Source organism: Rhododendron vialii, chromosome 1a (assembly GCF_030253575.1).
Source record: "Rhododendron vialii isolate Sample 1 chromosome 1a, ASM3025357v1".
Taxonomy (NCBI): domain Eukaryota; kingdom Viridiplantae; phylum Streptophyta; class Magnoliopsida; order Ericales; family Ericaceae; genus Rhododendron; species Rhododendron vialii.
In genome coordinates, this window is record NC_080557.1 from 3,249,056 (window position 1) to 3,271,729 (window position 22,674).

The 22,674-nt window shown below is 37.4% G+C and overlaps 2 protein-coding genes across 5 annotated transcripts; both read left to right on the forward strand.

Moving 5' to 3' along the window:
- Window positions 1–1,995: 1,995 nt before the first annotated feature.
- LOC131303592 (reticulon-like protein B21) lies at window positions 1,996–10,179 on the forward strand. Its single transcript, XM_058330540.1, has 9 exons — window positions 1,996–3,616; window positions 3,819–3,908; window positions 3,996–4,098; window positions 4,201–4,275; window positions 4,377–4,530; window positions 4,632–4,701; window positions 5,492–5,557; window positions 7,884–8,006; window positions 9,746–10,179. The coding sequence occupies exons 1-9, from the start codon at window positions 2,320–2,322 to the stop codon at window positions 9,913–9,915; spliced, it is 2,148 nt and encodes a 715-aa protein (XP_058186523.1). The 5' UTR covers window positions 1,996–2,319; the 3' UTR covers window positions 9,916–10,179.
- A 2,641-nt stretch (window positions 10,180–12,820) lies between these two features.
- On the forward strand, window positions 12,821–21,699 carry LOC131303600 (RNA polymerase II C-terminal domain phosphatase-like 4). 4 transcript variants are annotated; one of them, XM_058330556.1, is made up of 9 exons: window positions 12,826–12,940; window positions 13,503–13,639; window positions 14,050–14,138; window positions 15,434–15,555; window positions 17,609–17,789; window positions 19,812–20,107; window positions 20,245–20,433; window positions 20,522–20,560; window positions 21,081–21,699. In XM_058330556.1, the coding sequence occupies exons 2-9, from the start codon at window positions 13,503–13,505 to the stop codon at window positions 21,390–21,392; spliced, it is 1,365 nt and encodes a 454-aa protein (XP_058186539.1). In that variant the 5' UTR covers window positions 12,826–12,940; the 3' UTR covers window positions 21,393–21,699. The 4 variants fall into 4 exon arrangements, with proteins under 4 accessions (XP_058186552.1, XP_058186539.1, XP_058186534.1 ...); XM_058330551.1 differs by lacking the exon at window positions 12,826–12,940 and adding an exon at window positions 13,111–13,273; XM_058330569.1 differs by lacking the exon at window positions 14,050–14,138 and having other exon boundaries at window positions 12,821–12,940.
- The last annotated feature ends 975 nt before the right edge of the window (window positions 21,700–22,674 follow it).

Sequence of the window (22,674 nt, forward strand, 5' to 3'; positions counted from 1 at the left end):
AAAAATAAGTATTTATTTTACATTTTTAAACTCAAAAATAATGTAAATAAAAAGTTGTTTTTTTCTTTTTTTTGCACCGTATAAAAGATCTCCATAAGATTTATCAAACAAGATCCATATTGCTAGGAAAATTATTTGCGTAGACACGTTATTTTTTAGCTTAAAATTACCTTATTAAAAAATAAATACTTAAAATGAGTTCCGAAACGAAGCTTTAATGTCAAAACTAGCCGTTTGATTATCCACCTCGACTTTGACATCTCCGTCGGAGATGCTCAAAGTGACTCCCAAGTTAAATAGATCCAAACTGATTTGCTTCTTTAATCGCAATTAAAGCGCCACTGACCCCAAATAGAATCATTTAATTAACCAAAGAGGCATCTCGTTTTTTCATAAAACATCTTCATTTTGCCAACGACCCACATTATATCAATTGATTGTTGTTAGAGATATTGAAGGTTGAACCTAAATGAATGTGATTGAAGGTTGAGTTTCCATTTAGGTACTCCAAAAGAATCATTTAATTAACCATCGCTTCCACTAAAAATATTATTTAGCCAATATAATTAGAAGAAATCATTTGTCTTCAGACTACAGAAGAATAGCCGAAAATACGATTGAGTCAATAGTGCCTTTCCACTAGTTCTTGATTTTCTATTCATTCAACCAAACCCGCTAGGTTAATTAAATGATAGAAGGAGTCAAAAAATTACCCCATGTATTAGTACTCCATGTCGCTAAACGACGTTAATATGGTCGAGGTGTGTGTAATCACCATTAGCGTACATCCACATAATGTTTAGTTGTATTTTTGATGTACAATGTATATGTGGAGGCCCAATTCGATGATCAGTTGTACCAAGCCAAGCTCCGGAAATCCAAACGGTGTTCAATTTTGGATTACTCAATTTGGCAAAATTCAGACGAGCTCGGAATAGGCCCAAACTTGGTGGGCTGATTTATTTTCTCGCTCCGGTTAATTACACAATTTTGTTCCGGTTTATTTTCGTGCTCTGTCCCAAATTGTGTATTTTGTTCGATGGTGCGAAAAGCACCTTCAATTGCGTTATTTTGTTGTTTTTGAAAAGATTTATTTTGTTAATAACTCTTAGACCGTAATTCCTTTTAAGTTGATTCTTTTTAGAAAAATCTTGTTTTTCTTTCCCGTTTTCAGTTTTAGGAATTGCCCCAAATTCTAGGACCTTTTATTTTCCAAGTTTATTTTTAGAATTTCTAACGTTTCGGCCTATATAATAGTTTGTAACCTAGAGTTTATACAGCTTTTTATCAATAATATTGCAGAGTTTCTCTCTTTCTTTCTTGTGCGCAAGATGTGCTCGTTACTATGAGTTGTTTATCTCGTTTGAACTAATACACTAACTAATCTCTCGTGAATTCCGTTGCGTCAATTTTATACATTTTTACCTCTTCTGCATAACTTTATGACCTGTGGGTCGAGAGAAACTTCCCTAAACTTAAAGTCAAAGAGGTGGTATGTCAATCTGTTTGTTGCTCTCTCTCTCTGTATGTCCATGTGTTCGTTGCTCTCTCTCTCTCTCCACTTTATTCACAGACAAGGAGAGTAGTTAATTAACAAAGACAAAAACCACCGTACCAATGAATGGATAACCATACTCTTCAGTCCGTGACAGTATGTGTAGATCTCACCTCGAGCCTATGATTCAAGAAATTGATTTTATTCAAAAATGATTTCTTAACGTCTCGTGTAAAACATCAATTTAATCGAATTGATAAACGCTCTATCATCTCATCCGATGGAACAAAAAACACACACATCTCTCTCTCTCTGGTCGATGGGGCCATAAATATTCTTCTGAAACTGTAGCTGTATTGGCCATGCATCATGCACGTGAGGCTACTGATTCTTGGGGGCCTTGGTACCAGTACCACCTCTCATTTCCTTTACACTACTGGAGGACAAACCAAAAAGTGGGGGATTATATATTCAGATTTAATACTCCAGAAGATCACTGTAATCCTTCTTTAAACCAAATTATTCATCACCACATAATCCAGGAATATTTTTGCATATAGGACACATACAAAATTAAAATGAACACATAAATATAAAACTGTAAAAGTACCAGAAAAAATAAAGGGAAAGAGAGCCAAATCAAAAGTCCTTATTAAACAAGGTAAAAGTCTCTCTCTCTCTCAAGGAATCCCAATGTTCCACCACACCAACCGCCACTTCTTCAGCCCAAAACCTCTCTAATCCATTGACAACAACCACGTCCCCAGTTAATCATTACATTGTAGAGAGAGAGAGAGAGAGGGAGAGAGAGTAATTATAAGGAAATGGAGGTGGGTAGAAGGAGGGGCACAACAAAAAACGGTGTAGTGGAAGGGTCTGTTTGGGAGAGCAGAATGAAGAGCGATGAGTTCAAAGGAGGAATCAAAGTCTTCAATGCCGAAGAGAAAAAGGCAGAAGAAAATGGGGAAAAAAAAATGAGGCCAAAACAGAGTCCAATTGGGGCAAACGGGAAGAGAAAGACGTGGAAATCAGAGAGTTCTGATGGGATTGAGCGAAACCCAATTCAACCCAGAAAGGAATTGGATCAACAATGTAAGGAGCTCAGTGTTTCTTCTGATGGAACCAAGATAAAATCCCCTGTTCCGAAAATTAAAAAGACTAGATCTGAGGTTGGTAAGGGGGTGAGTGGGTCTGTTGATGGAATTGAGAGGAACCCAAATCGGATTAGGAAATCAAAGTCTGAATCTTTGAAATTGGTTTGCCAGTCAGAGGGTGAATTTGGCAATGGTGATGAAATTGAGAGGAATTCAATGGAGAAAATGAAGACTAGATCTGAAGAAATTAAGGAGGCGAGGGTGTCTGTTGATGGAAGCGAGACAAACCCAGTTCAGATTAGGAGACTAAAGTCTCAATCTTTGAAGTTGATTGGTCAATCAGATGTTGAATCTGGCAATGGTGATGGAATTGAGAAGAATTTGAATCAATTGAGGAAGGTGAAGTCGGAGTCCCATAGGAGTTTGGGGGAATCTGTTGATGCCAATGAGAGGAATTCAATTCCGCTGACTGAAGCAAAATTGGTTCCTGGTGAGGATTTGGATGATGGAAATGGGAGGAATTCAATTGAATCGGAGGCGGCGAAATCGGAGCCGGATAAAGGCGTTGATGAGTCTGTTGAGGAAATTGAGACGAGCCCAGTTGGAAATGAGAAGAGTGGATGCGATGAGTCTTGCAAAGAGTTTGGTGTGTGTGAAGAAAAGGAGGTTTCTTGTGGTTTGGGCAATTTGGGTCAGGTCAAATCTGCTCCAGATATGGTGGTGGATGAAGAAGATGATGATTATGATGGTGATGGTGATGGTGATGAAGAAGACGATGATCATGATGATGATGGTGATGAAGATTATGATGATGAGGAAATTGAGATTGATGAAGAGAAGAAGAGGTTTGAAGTTAAGGAAATTGACATTGTAGAAGAAGAAAAGCCAAAGCAGATTGTGAATGAACAGAAGAAGGTGCAGAAAGTCCAAGAAAAACCATTACCCATCTCACCCATTGTGAAAAAACAGGTTCCTCCAGTAGTGAACCATTCCAGAGTCCACGCAATTCCCACAAAAACTAAAGCAAGTAAGTTTCCCCTCCCCCCCCCCCCCCCCCCCCCCCCCCCCCCTGAATATAGCACTGAATTATGTATATTTCCAATTACTATGGCGTTTGGGGTCTTTTTTCTGTTAGAAATTGCCAATACAACGGAGCTCGGCTTTTTGGAGCTTACAATCCTGTTCTTGACCATTGATTGTTTTTTATATTTTTATTGTGGGCTTTGTAGGTCCTGTTTCAAATGGATTCCAAAAACCTCCTGAAACAAATACTGGGTTCCAGAGAGTTCCTCATACACATAACAAATTGCAGAGTTTAGGTGACATTACATTGATGATTGTGATTACTTTTTTGGGTTTTCTTTTTGGGGCTAATTTTTTAATTGAATTTGTGGGTTTTTTCGCAGTCGATTTGGTGATGTGGAGAGATGTCTCGAAATCGGCATTCATATTTGGATTGGGAACATTCATCATAATCTCACTCTCTTACACCAAAGATCTCAATATAAGGTCTCTATCATTATTTATTTATTTGAGTTTCATGTCCTCATCCCCTGTTTCGAAACAGAGCACAAAATGAAAACATTTTTCTTCTTTAATTTGCTTTTACAGCTTCATAACCGTTATTTCCTATCTGGGTCTTGCCTATCTTGCTGCAATTTTCTTGTTCAGATCCATTATTTGCAGGTAATTCCTTCAATGTAGTATTTCAACATTCATGAATTACATTCTCGAAGAATGAAAATTTACTTCTGTTATTCGTTTCTTTGCACAAATTTACGAAACAGGGGAGTCACAGATGTAGATTATACAAGCCAAGAATACTATGTTGTTGGGGAAGGAGAAGCAATGTGGTTAGTAAAAATGGTTCTTCCTTATTTAAATGAGTTTCTTGTAAAACTCAGAGCCCTCTTTTCTGGAGATCCTGCCACCACAATGAAGGTGAATTTCCACATTTTTTCCCTATTTTTAACTTCACTTTTACATACTTTGTACCTTAAGTGTGAAAATAACAAGAAGTCTCCAAAATATGACAATGGCAGTTGGCAGTTCTGCTGTTTGTTTTGGCAAGGTGTGGGAGTTCCATCACTGTTTGGAAGATGGCCAAATTGGGTGAGTGTGTGATTATACTAGTTAATGAATTGACAAAGGGTAACGATTTTTGCACTCCACCTTCTTATAATCCTCGTATTATGGAAAATTCGTTTGGTGATCTTGGGGCACCGACACGTAATGCCCGATACCCTTATCAACTGCACATTCTTGTGAGGCCCAGCACTAAGTGGATGTACCTCAAAAAATGTATTGTGGTTAAAAGGTGTTGGACAATCATCTACCCGGTAAGACCCACGAACATTAGACGGTTACGGATATACTTGTATCCAGTGCATCCCAAGCTGTGCACTTCCCGTCTGTCTGTAACATTTCTCTTTCCTTCTTGTAACTTGGGACTGTTCCCTGACCCATTATGGCTTCCGCTAGGCAATGTACAAACAATCAGAACCAGTTAATTTGCACTTGTCCTGGCAACAGCCAGCCATATTGCCCAATGCCTTGGATCCGGGGATGCTGTCGAGCAGCTCCCTGTCGTGCGGGTGCAGAGCGGCCGATTCGGCCGTTCATCTCGGCACGGACGGCTCGGATCGAATCTGAGCGCATACAAATCGTATGCAAATCCGAATCATCCATTGCTCGATTAAAATCCGAGTAGTCGATTGTCGAGATGAACGGCCGCACCGCTCTTGTATTTTTAATTCTGATTTCTCTCTCGGGAGAACAAACAGTATCCAACCAACTTTTAAGTTATGAGTAGTGGAGTAGTTAAACATTCTTTCTTCCCTTCCTTCCTCCAGGTCCAGTGTTGTTTTTTCACTGACTGGTAGTTGTGCCCATTCTCTTACAGGCTTTTTTGGAGTATTCACCGTACCAAAAATCTGCTCTTCCTATTCCACCCAGTTGTCCAATTACGGTAAATTCCACACTTCTGCTCTGAATTCCATTTGTTTTCAATACTTATATTCTTTTAATGAGAAACTTATAAGTTATTCACAGTTCTACGCAATCTTAATTGTTTAAAAGTGTTTTGGACAATTTTACCGTAAGTAGATTATTTTTAATTCGGATCGTCTAAAACAATTTTGGACGACCGAAATTAAGCGTCGTAAAATTTATTCAAAGCTCTTTTGTGAATAAGTTTTTATTATTCTTTTATTTTGTTTGAATTACTATTGATTTTTTTCACCAACCAACCCTTGAGGCTCTGGTGGGCCCATTTGCATGCATGGATCACATTAACGGCTCCATTTTGCTTTAATTTGATCATGAGTGTCAAAACATGGAGTAGATAAAAATGGGTCCCTCAACAATGTCTAATGCATACTACATTGGATCCAATTTCTTCCCCTTGGATACCGTTAAGACATTAGGTCCATTTCATCATTGATTAACAAAAAACAGGTCCATATCTATCAACATCAAATTAGTACTACTAGGGTGAACATCAAGTTTTTTTTTAGTAGATTTGATCTCGCAGTGGTCAACTTATTGGGTAAAAACTAGACCTAAACGTAAAATTCATGACAACGTGTAGGGCCACCTAGATTGATTCGTCAGCAGATGCTACAATGATCATGTCTGAGTTCAAGTATTTTGTTGTAGTTGTCATCAGAGCTGTTTAACTAGTCTCACATTATATGATAGTAGAACTTAAAAAATAACTCTTTTGAACATTTAAATCTAGGTTTTTTTTTTTTTTTTTCCGTTCATTCTTTCTTCCTAAAGTTTTAGTTTAAACAAACTTTTTTCTTTAGAATATAGAACTTACATAAATAAGAAGACAGTGTGCAAAAGGATAAAACATAAAATTAGATAAACAAACTAACATCTAGAAGTAGGCAAACTAAGGCCTCCTTTGGCCTAAATTTTCTGTCTGTTTTATAAAGATTTCTTTTGTTATTTTCTCGTAGTTTTTACCGAATTTGGGTAAAATATTTTAGATTAATGTCAAAGTAGTACAAAAATATAGATCAAAGTTGAAAAAAAGTTCTTTAAAGTTCAAAAAAGATGTAAAAGACAATTTTCTACTGTCGTCCTATAGGAATTTTTCCAACTTTAATTTATATTTTTATATTTTTCTTATTTTTCTTGTTGAGAATAATGATGCGATGTAAAAAAATGAGTAAAGGCTAAATAAATAAATAAAAACTATTCTGGAAACTATTAAAATAGCTTGCGTGAATGGTGCAATTTTCTTTGAATGCAGGAGTATATTTACTGAACAGTGTTTCGGTAGAGTTATTAAATATTTAATTTAGCATTTCTAGACGCCTGGGATCTATGAGAAATTTTTGGGTGCGGGATGGGTAACACGTCACCCGGCTGACGTGGTGCCAAGCACTCACATCCGAGCTGTCCAAAAATGTGTTGGATGGTCCAGATTAAAATACTCTCTCTTCTCTTACCCCACCACTCTCTCTTCTCTTTCTCTCTCCCTTTTCTCTCTCCAAATTCGAGCTGTTCAAAACCAAAATAGACGGTCCAAATACACCGAACAGACACCACATCATACTCGCTCGGTACTGAAAATTTTCTCGGGATCTATGATCATAAATATTGTACATTGGAGTCAGTAGGGATATAAAAATAATAGAGTGAGATGGACTTTATGTGGCATTTCACCAGAGGTCCAACTGGTAGGGCTATTTTTTTGCATCAGTCCCCACAAATAATGCACGTCCTTCTATGGCTTTTATGCATCAGACCCCCACAAATAATGCGCCACGGTCTAGTTTCTCTAAATAAAAGTCAAATGTTTTTTTTTTTTTTTTTGTGTGCGCGCTTGTGTTTTTTCAAAAAAAAATTCACGTTTATTAATTTCGTGTCGATTTTTTTTTGTAAATTATTAGTTTGTCTCGTTAAGAGGAATCGAAAAAATTAAAAAGTTATGATCGAAATTCCAAACTTTTTGAATAAGAACAAAAAAAAAAAGCCAAATAGAAAAATGTGACGCAAAACTAATACAAGCGAACGAAAAATTACATAAAAATATAGAAAAATAAACCACTTAACTTATTTAGCCAAACTAGGCCGGGCGTGTCGCTAGCTATATGTGCTTGACCATATTTGGATCTCTCTCTCTCTCTCTCTCTCTCTCTCTCTCTCTCTCTCTCTCTCTCTCTCTCTCTCTTCTTCTTCTTCTTCTTCTTCTTCAATTGACTATAACTCGGATTGCTATTTGGAATTATAAAAACCAAGAAAACATTTGTATGTAATTTTGCAATACTGTACGTGTGAAGGTAATTTCTGGGTGCGAAGGTTCAAAGATGCTTGGGAATCATGCTCTCACAAGAAAGCAGTGGCTTTTGGCATCTTTACCCTTGTTTGGAATCTCTCCTCAGTCATGGCTCGAATCTGGGCAGGTACGTAAACCCCTTTTTGCTATCTCATTCATTGATGCCTACTTATGGGGCTCGTCCACGAGTCGAACAATGGATTGTTGGAACTTGGTTTGAGAATTTAACGAGTTTTAAACTTATGTTCGACTTAGTTTGGATTGTTTACTAGAGGGGTTGATCTGAAACGAGTAGTTTAGTCTATCGTGAACCGATTTCGAGTAGCTTGAATTTTTGGAACATAATATGTTGAACACGACAGGTCGTGACTTGTTCAAGTATGGTTTGAAAATTTCACGGATTTCAAATTAAAGAACATCTATATTCAAGTTTTGTTTGTTCAAGTAACGAACTTACCTCTAATGATCAGCTTCTGATTTTGTAACTTTCGTAGAAGAAATAACATAAGAATATCTTTTCAACCCCAAGAGGTTTTGGCTGAGTTGCGTGATACATAAACTAAAGGGATTGCCCTTAATAGATTGCAAGGTCGAATTTCACGAAAACCAAATATTTCAAATTTTGGGGTCAGGAGATTAATTTGCTCGGTCATGACCTTTAGTATTTTGGAATTAGTCTCATTGTACGCAAACTAGCTCGGACAACCAGTTGTAAAAAAGTTATCTGTTATGATGCAATAATTATGTCTTTGATATTAATTGTCTTTTTAGAAAGCAAAAGAAGTGAGAAACACTGACAATAGGAAAAAATGGCGGGAGCTGATAATGCCAAAACCACTTTTGTTCCTGCCAAAACCACTTTTGTTCCTGCCAAAACCCTTTTTGTTTCTGCCAAAACTCATTCATTGCATGACTTAATTGTCCTTCACTACATAACTTACTTTACGAAAATGCCCCTTCAAATCCAGAGGATTATTTTATCGTTCTAAAATATTTTCTTACACTTCAAAGCTTCTTCAACGGAGAGAAGCTAAACGCAGAGCTAGGCTTGGCCGCTTGGGTTTCTCTTGGGTTGCTCGTGAATTGATGAAAACATGTAATTGGAAAACATAGATGTTTAATTTTGTTTACGTCTCTTCTCAAATTACCTCTAGTTTTGTTCGTGAATTGCATTTTTGCTTGATATTTAATTTTTGTTTGCTTCTCTTCTAAAATTAGCACTAGAATTTGCTCATAAATCCTTGCATTTTTGTTTGAAACGTGGAACTGAAAAATGCCTTGCACTTATGGAATTTTCAGGGGTATTTTCGTAAAGTAAGTGATGTAGTGGAAGGCAATTAAGTCATGCAATGAATGAGTTTTGGCAGAAACAAAAAAGGTTTTGGCATTATCGATTCCCAAAAATGGCAATAGCAACTATTCCAAATTGTTAAAACAAGTTCATCAGTTGGTATAAAATGAACTTGCTAAATATATTATTTTTACTTGCTACAATGTCAATTTTTTTTAAAAAAACTGTGCGTTATTCTGCACCCATTTAACTTTTGTGTGTTGATTTAATTAGCTTGGTTGTCGAAACCAAACTTGTTGCTAAATTTGACACATAAAATGTTTTTTTATTTTTCGACAACAATTTCAACTCGCCGGTAAACGTGAATTTTATCAAAATATTTGCCAAATCAAAACTTTGATAGTGACATAGCGTTGCTCTTTTCTTCTTGTAAAAAACCTATTGATCTCCAAAAAATTTCACTGCTTAGTTGTTCGCGTTTTTTCGCCTTTTAATGAATTGATGATAGGGTTTATCTAAGTAATATTTTTGAATCTCCCTAAAATGCTTGTTGATCTTCATGCATCCCATTGCAGTGTTCATGCTATATGTGGCCTTCAGATATTACCAGCAGTCATTGGCCACAGATAATTGGGTAGAAGAGGAACAAAAATGTGAAACCACGTGGAAAGACCCCATTGGGGAGCACAGACGTGGGCGTAGGACCGCTACCGTGGACGTGAAAAAGGATAAGAAAAGGTTTTGATAATGTAAACTATACATCATGTATCTACAATAAGGTTAATTAGCCCTTAACACCTCGCTCCACATCGTAAGTCTACATGGGGCGTTAAATATAATGTTTGTTTATTTTAATTCTTTTGTTTTCCCCCATTCCTTTTTCGTGTTGTACATATTTTGTTTGGTGACAAAGAAAATGAATTCTATAATAACGAGTGCTGTGAACCTTGATTTGGGCTTGCATTGCCATATTATAAGTGATGAAATACATTTAAATTTGTGTCCTAAATTAAGCTTTGGTTATATCTTAAGTTTAGCTGTTTCATTTTTTGGTTTCGTGTTTTCTGAACTATTTTTAGTTTTCGGGCCAAATATTAACTTTCACGATTTGTCCGGTTGAGAGCTTTCATAAATGCAAAAGTTATGAAACTAATTCAGTACTCAAAGATATCAAAAACAAAAATAAGTTAAAACTTTTAGCGAAAAGATTTCTTTATTGTTTTAATTCCAATCACCAAGAAATTAAACTTGATAAAACTCTACCGTGCTAACGAAAATAAAGCTTTAAAATAGTTGTTTTAAAATATGGAAATAGAAGTTATGATATTCTAATCTTGCATCGAAGCATTTTCTCTAATTGAGGTGCAAAATGTTTGGGCCCTAACCAGAACTATGGAATTGGACTGCCCATCTTTTAGGCCTGGCAACAATTGAGGCTTTTGAATAGAATTTTCTTAACAACATTATTCATGCAACGTATTTGCAAATGACACGAAAACACTTTTGGTTCAATCCGTAGAACTTTTGGTCCGGGTATAGATTTCATTTTTTTTTGAACCTTGAGTAACGATTCGGTCATTTGTTTATCACATTGAGAAGGACCAACCTTAAGGTGCACACAAATAATTCAGGCCGTTCAATTTATTTACAATATATATTCTAGGGTTATTGTAAATATTAGCTCAATTTCATATCAGTAAGAGCTTGTCCAATTCATTCGATTTTTGCTCCACGAGAATTCAAGAACAAAACATTAAATGAATTGATTAAGCTCTTTTTCATTTTCAATTGAGTTGATTTCTTGAAAAAGACCTTTAGAAAAATAAATAAAAAATTGAAAATATCAAATCATTCGTGTGAGACACCAACGTGGATCTCACATAATCTTGTGTCCATTTGGTGTGAGCCAAAATGGTGTACCCATAGTTTTCTTGCATTCTAGTGAGGGAGTATAGTGTGATTTCAGAGAGTGAAGTGGGTAACCGTGTGATTTCACTACAGTAGATGGGGTGACAGTGAAGTTTATCCTAACGGCCCGTTTGGATGCGGGATAAGAATTTGGGGTATTAGTTAATAAGGAGGATAAGATAGTAGGGGATATTAGTTAATAAGAGATGACCCACATTGATGTAATGTCTATAGAGGGTGATTAAATAGTAGTTTGTTTTGGACGAAGTATTAGAGAATGAGGATTAAATAATACTTTGTTTGGATGGAGGATTAATAGAGGTATAAGAAAGTGTGAATGATATAAAAAGCTGTCAAATGACCTTTTTACCCTTATGCAATCTCTAAATTAATTATGTATTACGTTTTATATATAATTACAAATTTAATTATTCTTTCACAATTTAAGCCGTAATAATTTATTTTACTAATAAGTTAATTAATTTAATAAGTATAAAAAATTATAGTAATTTGTTTTTTTAAAGTGTTTTATTTTATAATTTCGTTTATTCTGGATCAAAGGCAAAGCAATAATTTGGTTTTTTTTTAAGCACAGTGGATGGGTGGGGTTGCATAGGCACATATGCATTGAATAATTTTTCCTAGTCCTTTTTTACTCTCCTAAGAGCAAGTTTATCAATAGTTTGGTAAAATTATTAGTAAATAGTAAACTTTTTTCATTTTACCTACTCACATCTCTCTCAACATTACACCAATATTATCTATTTTACATGACTCTAATTAAAAAATATATTTTTTCACTCATTTTTTTATTATTTTTATTGTTTAAAGAGAGGAGAAAGGAGGGAGGAGAGAGAAAGAAATAATAAAAAAAGGAGTATGAATAGTGCATAAGTAAAAATAGAGAACAACTATTCACAAATGCATTTTAGCTCCTCTTTTAGATCATTTGGTGTAGACTATTTTTTATGTTTCTCTTAGGTAAAATAGCAAAAAATGTATTTTTGCTCATCCAGTGTACTTGCTCTAAGAGCATCTTTAGTTTTCACTCATATTTTTCCTCAATTTTGAGTCAAATTTTGGATAAAAACCTATTTTGGATAGACACATCTTCAACCATCAAACTCAAATTTTATCCAAATATATATTTTTATTCTTAATGGCATAATGGTAAATAAGGTAAAACAATCAAATCCAAAACAGGAGACCTGATATTTTTCTCTCTCCATCTTCGTCTCTCTCTCCCCAAGAATATCAAACGCGAAAATTTTTTCACACAAAACCCACAACCGGACACAACACAAAAAAAATTTCACACAAAATCCAAAACCGGACACAACGACAAAAAGACAACTTTGAAACTCGTTTATCATCATCATCGGAGGCCAGAAGATAACAACTCTAGGGGATCCAAGACGGCTTAGAGGTCACAATGCCATTACCACTTTCTGCATCACCTCTTAGACCGCCGGCCCTCGGCCTGTCGCCACTGCGGACGAGGTTCTCTCTCTCTCCCTCCTCCTCCCTCTTTCCCTCTCTCTAACTAGTCGTTGAAAAAATAGGTCAAGGCAAAAATTGTCTCAAATTTGGGCAAAAAAATGGGTAAAATCCAAAATAAAAAAAAATTTGGGTCAAAGATTGAAGAAATTTTTTTGTAGTTTTTGCCCAATTTTAAATTTGAGTTTTAAAATGGGTCAAAGCCGGAGATGCTCTAATCTCCTTGTTATTACTGTCGTAGAGAGGAGCGAGAGAAACAGAGAGAACGACGGAAGAAGAAGAAAAGAAGAAGAAGAAGAAGAAGAAGCGCAGCAGCAGCCGCCCAGTTCGTCGTCGATCGTCGGCGGCTCCTCACCGTCGTCACTGTACGCCCCTCTCTCTCTATCTATTTTCCATTTTCCCCATTCTGGGTGCATGTGTGTGATAAAGAGGTCCACAGAAATGGGAGGTTGGGGTGAGGAAAAGAGATAAAGAGGGTAGAATCGTCAAATTTGGAGGGGGATTGGGGGGGGGGGGGGGGGTATTAAACATAACGGAACAACGATAAACTAGGGCTTTATTTGGTCGCTTGTATACACAGTACAGTACTGTCCAATTACCAACGCCATTGTTTTCCATTCCAAAATCAATCTCTCTCTCTCTCTCTCTCTCTCTCTCTCCAATTACTACGCAATTTCAATCGGCCCAAAATCGAACAGGTACCCTACTCTCTCTCTCTCTCTCTCCCCGTCAATATCTCTGTCTACTGTTTAGTCGTAAAACAAATTAGATGCTTAAAAATTGACATGTTTTGCGCCCTAGTAAAATAATCACTCCTTGAAAGAACATCGTAGATTCGTGGTGGAGCAATTCAACGCAGATGCACTAGTAGTACCGTTCTTTTAGTGTTTTGGGCCTCTTCTTCTTACTGGTTTTTACTTTACTCAGATGAGTCTTGCGGCGGCTGAATCGCCACAACATTCGTCGAGCAGCGACGACTTTGCTGCATTCCTGGACGGAGAGCTAGATTATACTTCCGACACGCTACCTGACGAGGAAGACGAGGATGAGGGTGATACGGGCAGGTATTGAGAGGGTTCATTTACTAGGTCTAAACTGAGCTAATATGTTAATTCTAATATTCTTGGAGTTAAAAACTTTATTGTAGTAGAAGATGGAATGGTATGGTTGATTCTCGTATTGGTGTTTTATGAACACAATTGTATTCGTGTTGATTCTCGGATTGGTGCTTTAATGTAGTAGAAGAAGGAACGATACAGTTCGTTCTTGTATTGGTGCTTCATGAATATGACTGTGTTTGACTATTCGTGTTGATTCTCGTATTGGTGCGTTAATGTATAGTAGAAGAAGGAACGAGGAATGATGCAGTAGATTCTCCTGTTGGTGCTTTATGAATACGAGAATCAACTGTATTGGTGCTTTATGAATACAATTGATTCTTGTATTGGTGCTTTATGAGTACCAAATTTCGTAGGGTTAAAAGGCGAAAGGTGGAGGTTCAGGAAGGCGTGGAGGGTCCTGAGGGTTGTTCAACTTCGCAGCTAGACATAGAACAAATTTTAGGTGATGTTTTCTATTTCAGTTGGATATATAATTTTTCAGTATTCTCATGTTTTAATGAACTCAGCTACTACCTTGTAAACTTTAATCGTCGTACTGTTTTATACTGTCACTTTCCTTGAGCTAAATAATGGTTTGATGGTGTTGACAGAGACATAGTTTCGGTAATTGACTGGGATGTTCTTGGTCTATATTCTTATGATTTAGATTCACTTTTTTTTTTTTGGGTTGGCTTACTGATAGTTGTTGTTTGTGGCTTGTGGGTATTTGGGGTTTACCTTGCAGGGTTGGGTTGGTCCAATGCGGCCTTTCCTTTTGAGGGATTCCTTGCACCTGGGGAAAAATTGTCTAACATGCTGTAATTTACAGTATTTTTGTCATTGCCATGAGACCATGACTGTTTTGGCCTTCTTTCTGGGTCTCTTGGTCCGTATTGGTTTCAATATAATTGGTCCTACTCGGTGCTGGCATTGGTGTCCACTGCACATGAGTCACTGATCTTTCTTCCATTATTGGTTATTCTTGCCATTGTAGTCCTTGATGTCACTTATGGTTTCATTTCCGATCCCCATCCTTCAAAATTTTTCCTGCCCTTGCTGCGGCCAATGTTTTACGAAGTTTTTCCTTTTGGTTGGTATACGGAACAAAAATTGCCATTAGTGGTGGTTTCCTTTAATGTTAATGTTGCTATTCCATCAAGCTGTCTTTAATATGCACTGGGGTTCGGTGCACACACATCGTGTGTGTGCAGTGTGTGCAATTTTAAGAAATAAATTCCATCCACTTTTAAATGAATCCAAAATGTGAGCCAGCCTCGAAGAGGAGTCCTCACCAAATGGTGCTTTCTCTTTTTTTTTTTTATAGAATAGATGCTTCAAGAAGGAATGGCATTCCTTGACGAACATTTCTTTTGGTTTCTTCCTTTCTTGTTAAGTAGCTGCAGAGGAAGTCAATTAGCCCATTCTGCACCTTGCTTTCCATTGCCTTGATCTCATTTCAGTTGGTTTTTACTCATGGTGCAGAGCATCTTTTGTTTTGATAAGTAAAGGTATAGAAAATCATCAAAGGGATGTATGACATGTGTCCCATCACCTAGGTACTAAAGAGGTATACTGCCCGACTCATACCGTGAAAGTTGCAGACATCTTTTGCTACTCAAAGATCACACCTATGTCTTTCCACAACTTATCTGTTGAACATCAGGATTTCTAAGTTTCATTCTTATCTAGTATTTGACCTCAATGTAGAGTTTTATTATTTGATTGGATATTGATGTTTCTAACTTGCTGTTTGTGCAGAAGCATCTACTGAGGAGGACATGTGCAAGCATCCTGGTTTTATTTCGGGACTGTGTTATATGTGTGGGCATAAGGTGGATGTAGAAAAATATGATTCAGTTGCATTGACGTATGTACATCAGGTGATTTCTTCGCATCCACTACATGTACATATTGGAATGATATTTTGCTCAGCTGAATGCTTTCGTTTAACGTGGTGTGTTGAGGAATTGCACACTTTTGATCTACTATGTTTTTCTAGCTGAAAAATATTACGATGAAATTGCAAATGGTTTTATTAGTAAAAGGAAGAGTATTAGTTTTTTCCTTGACTACGTGCACACCATTGATATCACATCTAGTTTTTTTTTTTACAGCCAGATGACTCTTTTGTCCTAAAAAAATATTCCCTTTTCCTTTCCATTCCGAATGAACTATCAGTTTTTTGTGGAAGTTAAAAGGGTTATATGGTTGTTTTGATTCAAAGGACGGAATGTAAGCCTGAAAAGGCAAGAAAAAAGAAAAGAAAGAAAAGCTGGTCTTTCATTTTGGTAGGGCTTGAAAGCTTCCGCCAACCAACTCGCCTAGTTTTTTTCCTTCTGGTCTATAAAAGAAAAGTAAGCTCTCTTTCAAGCATCAAGCAACCCATTTGTGTTTAGAGCTGAGAGATGTGGAGGATGTTTCATCTAGATATGGTTCAAAGTTGAACCAGTAAGATTTATTAGAAGAGGAAAATTAATAGGGAAAACAACCCCACTTTACAACTAATAAAAGGCCTTTAGAAAAACTCTTAACCCTACACAATGAATCCTCAGTAACGTCAAAAGGACCTTCTGTTCTTGTCAAATCATGTTATCCACATGAATGCAGGAATCAGTTGCCAAATATCCTTTCTTATCCTCCCACTCTAACCTGGAGCTGCTCAAACATCTCAAAAGGGACAACACGCCCCACTTCAAACCAAGAAATAACTGTAGCTGTAAATATCTTGCCAGTAAAAATTGAGTAAGCAGATGATTTTTAGCTTATTAGTAGAAAGTTGAAATTCCAATGTTTATATTGAAACATACCAAATGCTCACAACTCATTGGAACACTGCAAGGCATCGTGAAACAATATTTGTTTCAGCACTTTTTAGGAATAACTACCTATATCTATCAGGATCTTTTTGGAAAGCAAAGGGTTGAGGATGAAGAAAATTCTTGGATTTAATAGAGATTCTGATTAAGTGAGACAGGTATAGAAAACTGATGAGGTTAAGTTGCTTAGTTTCTTTCTTCGTTAGTGTAAAAGCATTGGTATATAATACCCATCTCTTTTACGTTCCTTTTCTTAGATCCTTAATACTAGAATGCAGCTTTACTTTATGTTTTACCTTCCAATGGCAAACCCTCTTCAACATCTAACCCTATAAACCTTTGGTTTATGGACTTCTAAAATGCTAGCCTTGTGAGCGGAAAGGATGTTCCTGTATATTCGGTAATGAATACCCTTGTTCTGTAGTTAACTCCTCTTTCCAAGATTTTCATCCCTCTTTGGAAATCCAACTTTTTAAGGGACACAATCATTACTCTTTAAAATATATTAATTACCAACATTACCCTCCTTTTGTAATGCAATCATTAATTTTAGATTGGAATGCATTTTCCCTTCACTTTTGTGTTTGAATTTGAATATGAAGATGAAGGGCAAATAAGCAAATGGTTTGGGCCAAAAATTTGGGATAGAGGATCCTGAATTTTGCTGAGTATTTTGACACAATTGGAGGTGTATAGAGGTGAATTGTCTTGTCTTGATGTTGTCCTATTAATAAACCTCAAATACAAATAGTTTCAAGTAAAAAAAATGGTCAAGTTTTACGTGGATCTTTTCTAGATCTTCTTTCCCCAAACCGGTGATTTGCAGAAGGTTGTCAGGATTTCTGATTGCTATTATAAGATCCTGTAAGGTGTATATATATTTTCTTTACCGAGGCAAGTTCAGAACTATACCGGTTCAAATCCCTCTCTCCTTTTTCTCGTTGAAGAGAGTTGTACAGGAATTAGGCTAGTCTAGAATCTAGCTCTCATAAAAATGATTTAGCAGCTCATTCTTCTCTCTCTCTCCCACACACACATACACGCACGCTCACAGACACCTTCTAGGAAGTTCAGAAAACTTATGAAAGAAAGCATAATTTTAGAATTCTTCTTGCAGGGGATGAGGGTTGTTACTGATGAAATTGCTCGAGTAGGAAAGAATGAGTCAAAGAAATTGTTACGTCAAAAGAAGCTTTATTTGGTTCTTGATTTAGACCATACACTGCTCAATTCAACTCGGCTTGTAGATGTAACACCAGAAGAGGAATATTTGAAGAGCCAAATAGATTCTCTACGAGGTATGATGTCTGTTGCCAGTTTATGTACGTTTGATGTGGTAGTTTACTAGGTTGAAGTTGGTTCCAACAGATATGGTGGTACTTTTTTTTTTCTCTATTTTACACAGTTCACACAACATTATGCAGCTGAATGTTGTGGTAGACTCCACCAGTTATTTTTATTTTAATCAGAAAATTTCTTCTGATGACACATCCAACCGACCAGTTCATTTTTTTCATGTCAATAGTTATCTTCGTGAGTTCAAATCATAATTCCTAGTTTTCATCATTAGCATGCTGGATGTTTTGAAGAGTGATTTACTTATATATCCTTATATCCCTTCGACTTAACGCGAAAGTTCAGTTTGATCCTTCAAGTTCCAACTTCAACGAAATAAACCTTTAATTTGGTATTTGGTTTCAATGTCATCTATCGGTTGGGTGCCGTTACTAATTTGGACAGAAAATGGGCATGTGCCCAGCACGTGACCCTTTTTTAGGGGTAGAATCAATTGCCCATTCACCTCCTCTTTTCCTCCTCTCTCTCAGTCTCTTTTTCTCTACGTGTGTGTGTGTGTGTGTTTCAACGCACAAACCCAACTCTCTCTGTGTTCAAACGCACAAACGCCGTGGATCAACGCTGATGATCGATGGAGGTTTTCTGATGATTTACTAGTGGAAGCTCACTGGTATTCCAACTCCGATTGGTTTCGCTGGCACCGGAGTTGGAAACGAGTTTACTAAGAAGAAGAAGAAGAAGAACAAGGTAAAACTAAGCTCTTTAGGCCCTGCACTAAAATGGAGTTCTCAGATTTGGGGACTTCTCAGATATCGCCGGCGCCGGAGTTGGGGACTTCTCAGATTTGGGTTTGGTCGTGGAGTCACCGGAGTGCGATTCCAACTCATTCACACCATCTGGGTTTCCTCTAAATCCCCCAAATCCACTCAAAACCACAACTGGGTTCCGATTTTTCCACCAATACGGCCAAAAATCGCAGTTTTACCCTTACGAAAGCTCCATAAACCGGGTATTCTTGCCTGGGTGTTCTGTAGAAATGTTGGAAATTATAAAGGAAATGGAGTTGGGTTTATGAGGGTTCGGAGCTTGGTGGGCGGTGTGATGACTGGGATTTTGGTCCCATTTCTCGACAAACCCATTTTTCCAAACCCATTTCTGAGTTTAATTTGGTCATACCCCTTTCTCCTTTCTTATTCGCTCACACCTGAATGTCGCAGTCAAACGGTGGAAGGGGGAATCGATTAATGCAATTTGTCTTCGACGTCGTTGAGTTCGTGGTCGTCCAGTTCTTGCAATTTGTCTTCGTTGTCGTCAAGTTCATCGTTGTGTTGTTGAGGAATGGGCAAATATGCCCTTGGGGAAAGATCACGTGATGTGCACGTGCCCACTTTCTGTACAAAATCTTAACGGAACCCTACTGATGGATGACATTGAAACGAAATCACAAATTAAAGGTTTATTTTGTTGAAATTGTAACTTGAAGGGCCAAACTGAACTTTTTCGTAAAGTCGAAGTGATATATAAGTAAATCACTCATGTTTTGAAATATGAACTTGTTTCAAATGCTGTATCAGAGAATGTGGTTGATCTGTTTTTTGTAATGCTTTTTAATCCCATATGTTTTATGCACTTCCTCTTCTGCATGTTGTGTCGAAGGGATATATAAGTAAATCACCCATGTTTTGAAATTTGAACTTGTTTCAAATGCTGTATCAGAGAATGTGGTTGATCTGTTTTCAGTGAAATGCTTTTTAATCCCATATGTTTTATGCACTTCCTCTTCTGCATGTTGTAAGATTTGTCCAATTATTAGTGCCGTGGAATCTAATGTAGTATTTTCTGAACTCCAGGAATTGACTGTCATAGGCTTTCACCCAAGTTATGTCTTATTTGTTTGTTAATTGCTTTATGTTCAAGTCTTCATTTTCTATGGAAAGGACTTTGTCTGCTTCCTCATTATCCTTTGCCATATTTGTTGCTGTCTCTTACAAATCTAACTGGGACTGTTATGTGTTCCCTAACAGCAAAAGATATTTCAAGAGGCAGTTTATTCAGATTGGACTTCATGAACATGTTGACCAAGTTGAGGCCATTTGTTCGTACCTTCCTGGAAGAAGCAAACAACATGTTTGAGATGTACATATATACCATGGGGGAACGTTCTTATGCATTGCAAATGGCAAGTTTGCTAGACCCTGAAAAAGTATACTTCAGATCTGGAGTCATTGCAAAAGATGATTCCACTCAGAAACATCAAAAGGGTCTTGATGTGGTACTGGGGCAAGAAAGTGCTGTTCTAATTCTTGATGATACAGAATCGGTAAGTGATTATACCATCAGCTAGTTGTGTATGCTTAAATTCTTAGTTAGTTTCTGCTAGGATGTGGTTATTCATTGGTGACAGCTTTTGCTTTACTTATACATTAGAACTGTGGGATGTCAATCTCGTTATTTTAGGTGTGGGCAAAGCACAAGGAGAACCTGATACTGATGGAAAGATATCATTTCTTTGCCTCAAGTTGTCGGCAATTTGGGTTTAATTGTAAGTCTCTATCTGAGTTGAAAAGTGATGAAACTGAGACTGAAGGGGCACTTGCTTCCGTTCTTAAAGTCCTTAAGCAGATACATAGTATGTTCTTTGACTCGGTAAGTCTTTTCCTTTCTCTCCTTTATCTTCCGTGATATTTTGGTGCACACTATCATTGATTATTGATTTGGCACCTTCCTGCTTCAGGAACCGGGGGCTGATCTTGCAGACAGAGATGTAAGACAGGTAAAGTTTCTCTGGACAGCGGAATTTGATCACTTGCAGACTTTTCCTGCTTTCGTTTTTGAATCACTTATGAGTATCTGATGCTTGCGTATTTATTCTCAAGATGTGTTGTATGACACCTTGATAGCATTTCCATTTTACTCCCACCATAGGGCTAATTTGACAAAGATGGGGTAGGAGTTTTGGATTGACCATTGGTGGTTGGTGGGATGATCAATGCCTTGCAGTGTGTTTCAGCTTGCTTTTGCTTCATATACATCCATGATAGAAATGCATACGTGCATGCTTGTTATGTACTAACATGTTTGTATGCACCAGACTGAGATTTTTTGGTGGAAGTGAATCGTCTCTACAGTGAATTCTATGATCGTATTGATTCATAGCATAAACAATTAAGTTGTGCCTTTGATTTTTTTCCCCTTCCGAATGCAAATTGTTGTGCGAGGCGTTCAAGTAAAAACCTATTTGGAACACGTATTATCCCAATGATCTACATACATCTATTACGTCATTCTTGCAGGTTCTAAAAACAGTAAGGAGGTCAGTCCTGAACGGGTGTACAGTTGTCTTCAGCCGGGTTTTCCCAACTAGATTCCAGGCCGAAAACCATCATCTATGGAAGATGGCGGAGCAATTGGGAGCGATTTGCTTGACAGAAGTGGACCCATCAGTGACACATGTGGTGTCCACCGATACTGGAACGGAGAAGTCTCGCTGGGCCCTTCAGGAGAAGAAGTTTCTGGTCCACCCACAATGGATCGAAGCCACCAACTATTTCTGGCAAAAGCAGCCGGAAGATAAGTTTCCGGTAAGCCAACCGAAGAGCCAGTGATTTATCTCCCTTTAGAGCTAACCCGAAGTTTGGTAGCTAAAGTATTGGGTGTATAAGATACTACTTTGTATGTCTGATTTTCCAATACTGGTAGCTAAAGTCCTGGTTGATTACATTCACCCTGCCATTTTTGTTCATTGTTTTCATTCGATTTTGCTGTTTTTGGTTACACGCTTTTGGGAACTTATTTGACTCCACTGATGAGGGTAGATTGACATTGTAACTGTAATTTAGGACTTGGAGGAAACAGTAGAATGTACTTTTTAACAGAAGATATACTCAATGTAAATGTTGTTTGCCGACAAAATCCTACACTGGCATGGGGAAATTGAAGTTGGAACGAAGTCCCTGTATAGACTCTAGAAGAGTCGATAACGCATCTAAAGTTTTGAACGTGAATTTTACGAGAACGAAACTCTAAACCTCGAGCTTGACCATATGAACATTTTCTTCATCATGGCTTAGAAGTTGCATAAGACATAGTAACTCTTTGTAACGCATGGAGCGTTTCGGGCCTCAGCAATGCTGCATCACAGTTAATACTACTAAAAACAACATATACGAGTTAGCGAAGAGACACCGGTGCCGACTTCTGCTTAGCTGGATGTCCGGATGTCGGACTACGCCGGACTCTTCGAATTCAGTTGTCGTTCCGCCCACTGCATCTCTACCTCCAACCAATTTCTTACTCAATTTTCTTTAAGCCCTAAAAGGTAGGGCTTGGGTGTTCTCTTATCACAGTAGATTTTCTCTAATAGCCTCTGTAATGTAGATCCCGGGAAGATGGAAGCAACTTGCCCGTTCCTCAGGTAGACAAGGCCCAAGGCAACGATGAGAACAGAAATCAAAGAACAGAAATCTTTGTATGAGGGCTTCTTAAATATAGCTGGCTTCACTCTCTCTGGTGAAAAGGCTGTTTTGCTTGAATCTCCGAGAAACTCAGGTTTTTGCCTAGCTGCGGTTTGGGATTGTTAGTATTTCCGGTAGGGGCCGAGCCAGGAATTTCTTGTAGTGGGATCATTTTATAGAAACATACTTGATCTTATTCTTATTTGCTCATCAAAACCTGAATATGTATTACTACTGGAAAAAAAAATTCTTGGTGATTGACTGCTTTTAGGGAAGTGGGTAATTGTGCAAGAAATATCTCCATATTCTTAGTTGAAAACTGTTTTGATAGTCTACATAACTTCTTTTAGCATTCAGTGAGTATAGTCCACACTTATCAACCGACGGTTAGTGAATTCTAGTGCTAAAAACAAGGCAAATTCACAATGTTAGT

Excerpts from the sequence above, each read along its gene's own strand:
- LOC131303600 (XM_058330556.1), top strand. The coding sequence starts at position 13,503 with ATGAGTCTTGCGGCGGCTGAATCGCCACAACATTCGTCGAGCAGCGAC. Across the intron at positions 14,139-15,433 it reads AGACATAGAACAAATTTTAG|AAGCATCTACTGAGGAGGAC; the intron begins GTGATGTTTTCT and ends CTGTTTGTGCAG. Across the intron at positions 20,434-20,521 it reads ATAGTATGTTCTTTGACTCG|GAACCGGGGGCTGATCTTGC; the intron begins GTAAGTCTTTTC and ends TTCCTGCTTCAG.
- LOC131303592 (XM_058330540.1), top strand. The coding sequence starts at position 2,320 with ATGGAGGTGGGTAGAAGGAGGGGCACAACAAAAAACGGTGTAGTGGAA. Across the intron at positions 3,909-3,995 it reads TAACAAATTGCAGAGTTTAG|TCGATTTGGTGATGTGGAGA; the intron begins GTGACATTACAT and ends GTTTTTTCGCAG. Across the intron at positions 8,007-9,745 it reads CATGGCTCGAATCTGGGCAG|TGTTCATGCTATATGTGGCC; the intron begins GTACGTAAACCC and ends ATCCCATTGCAG.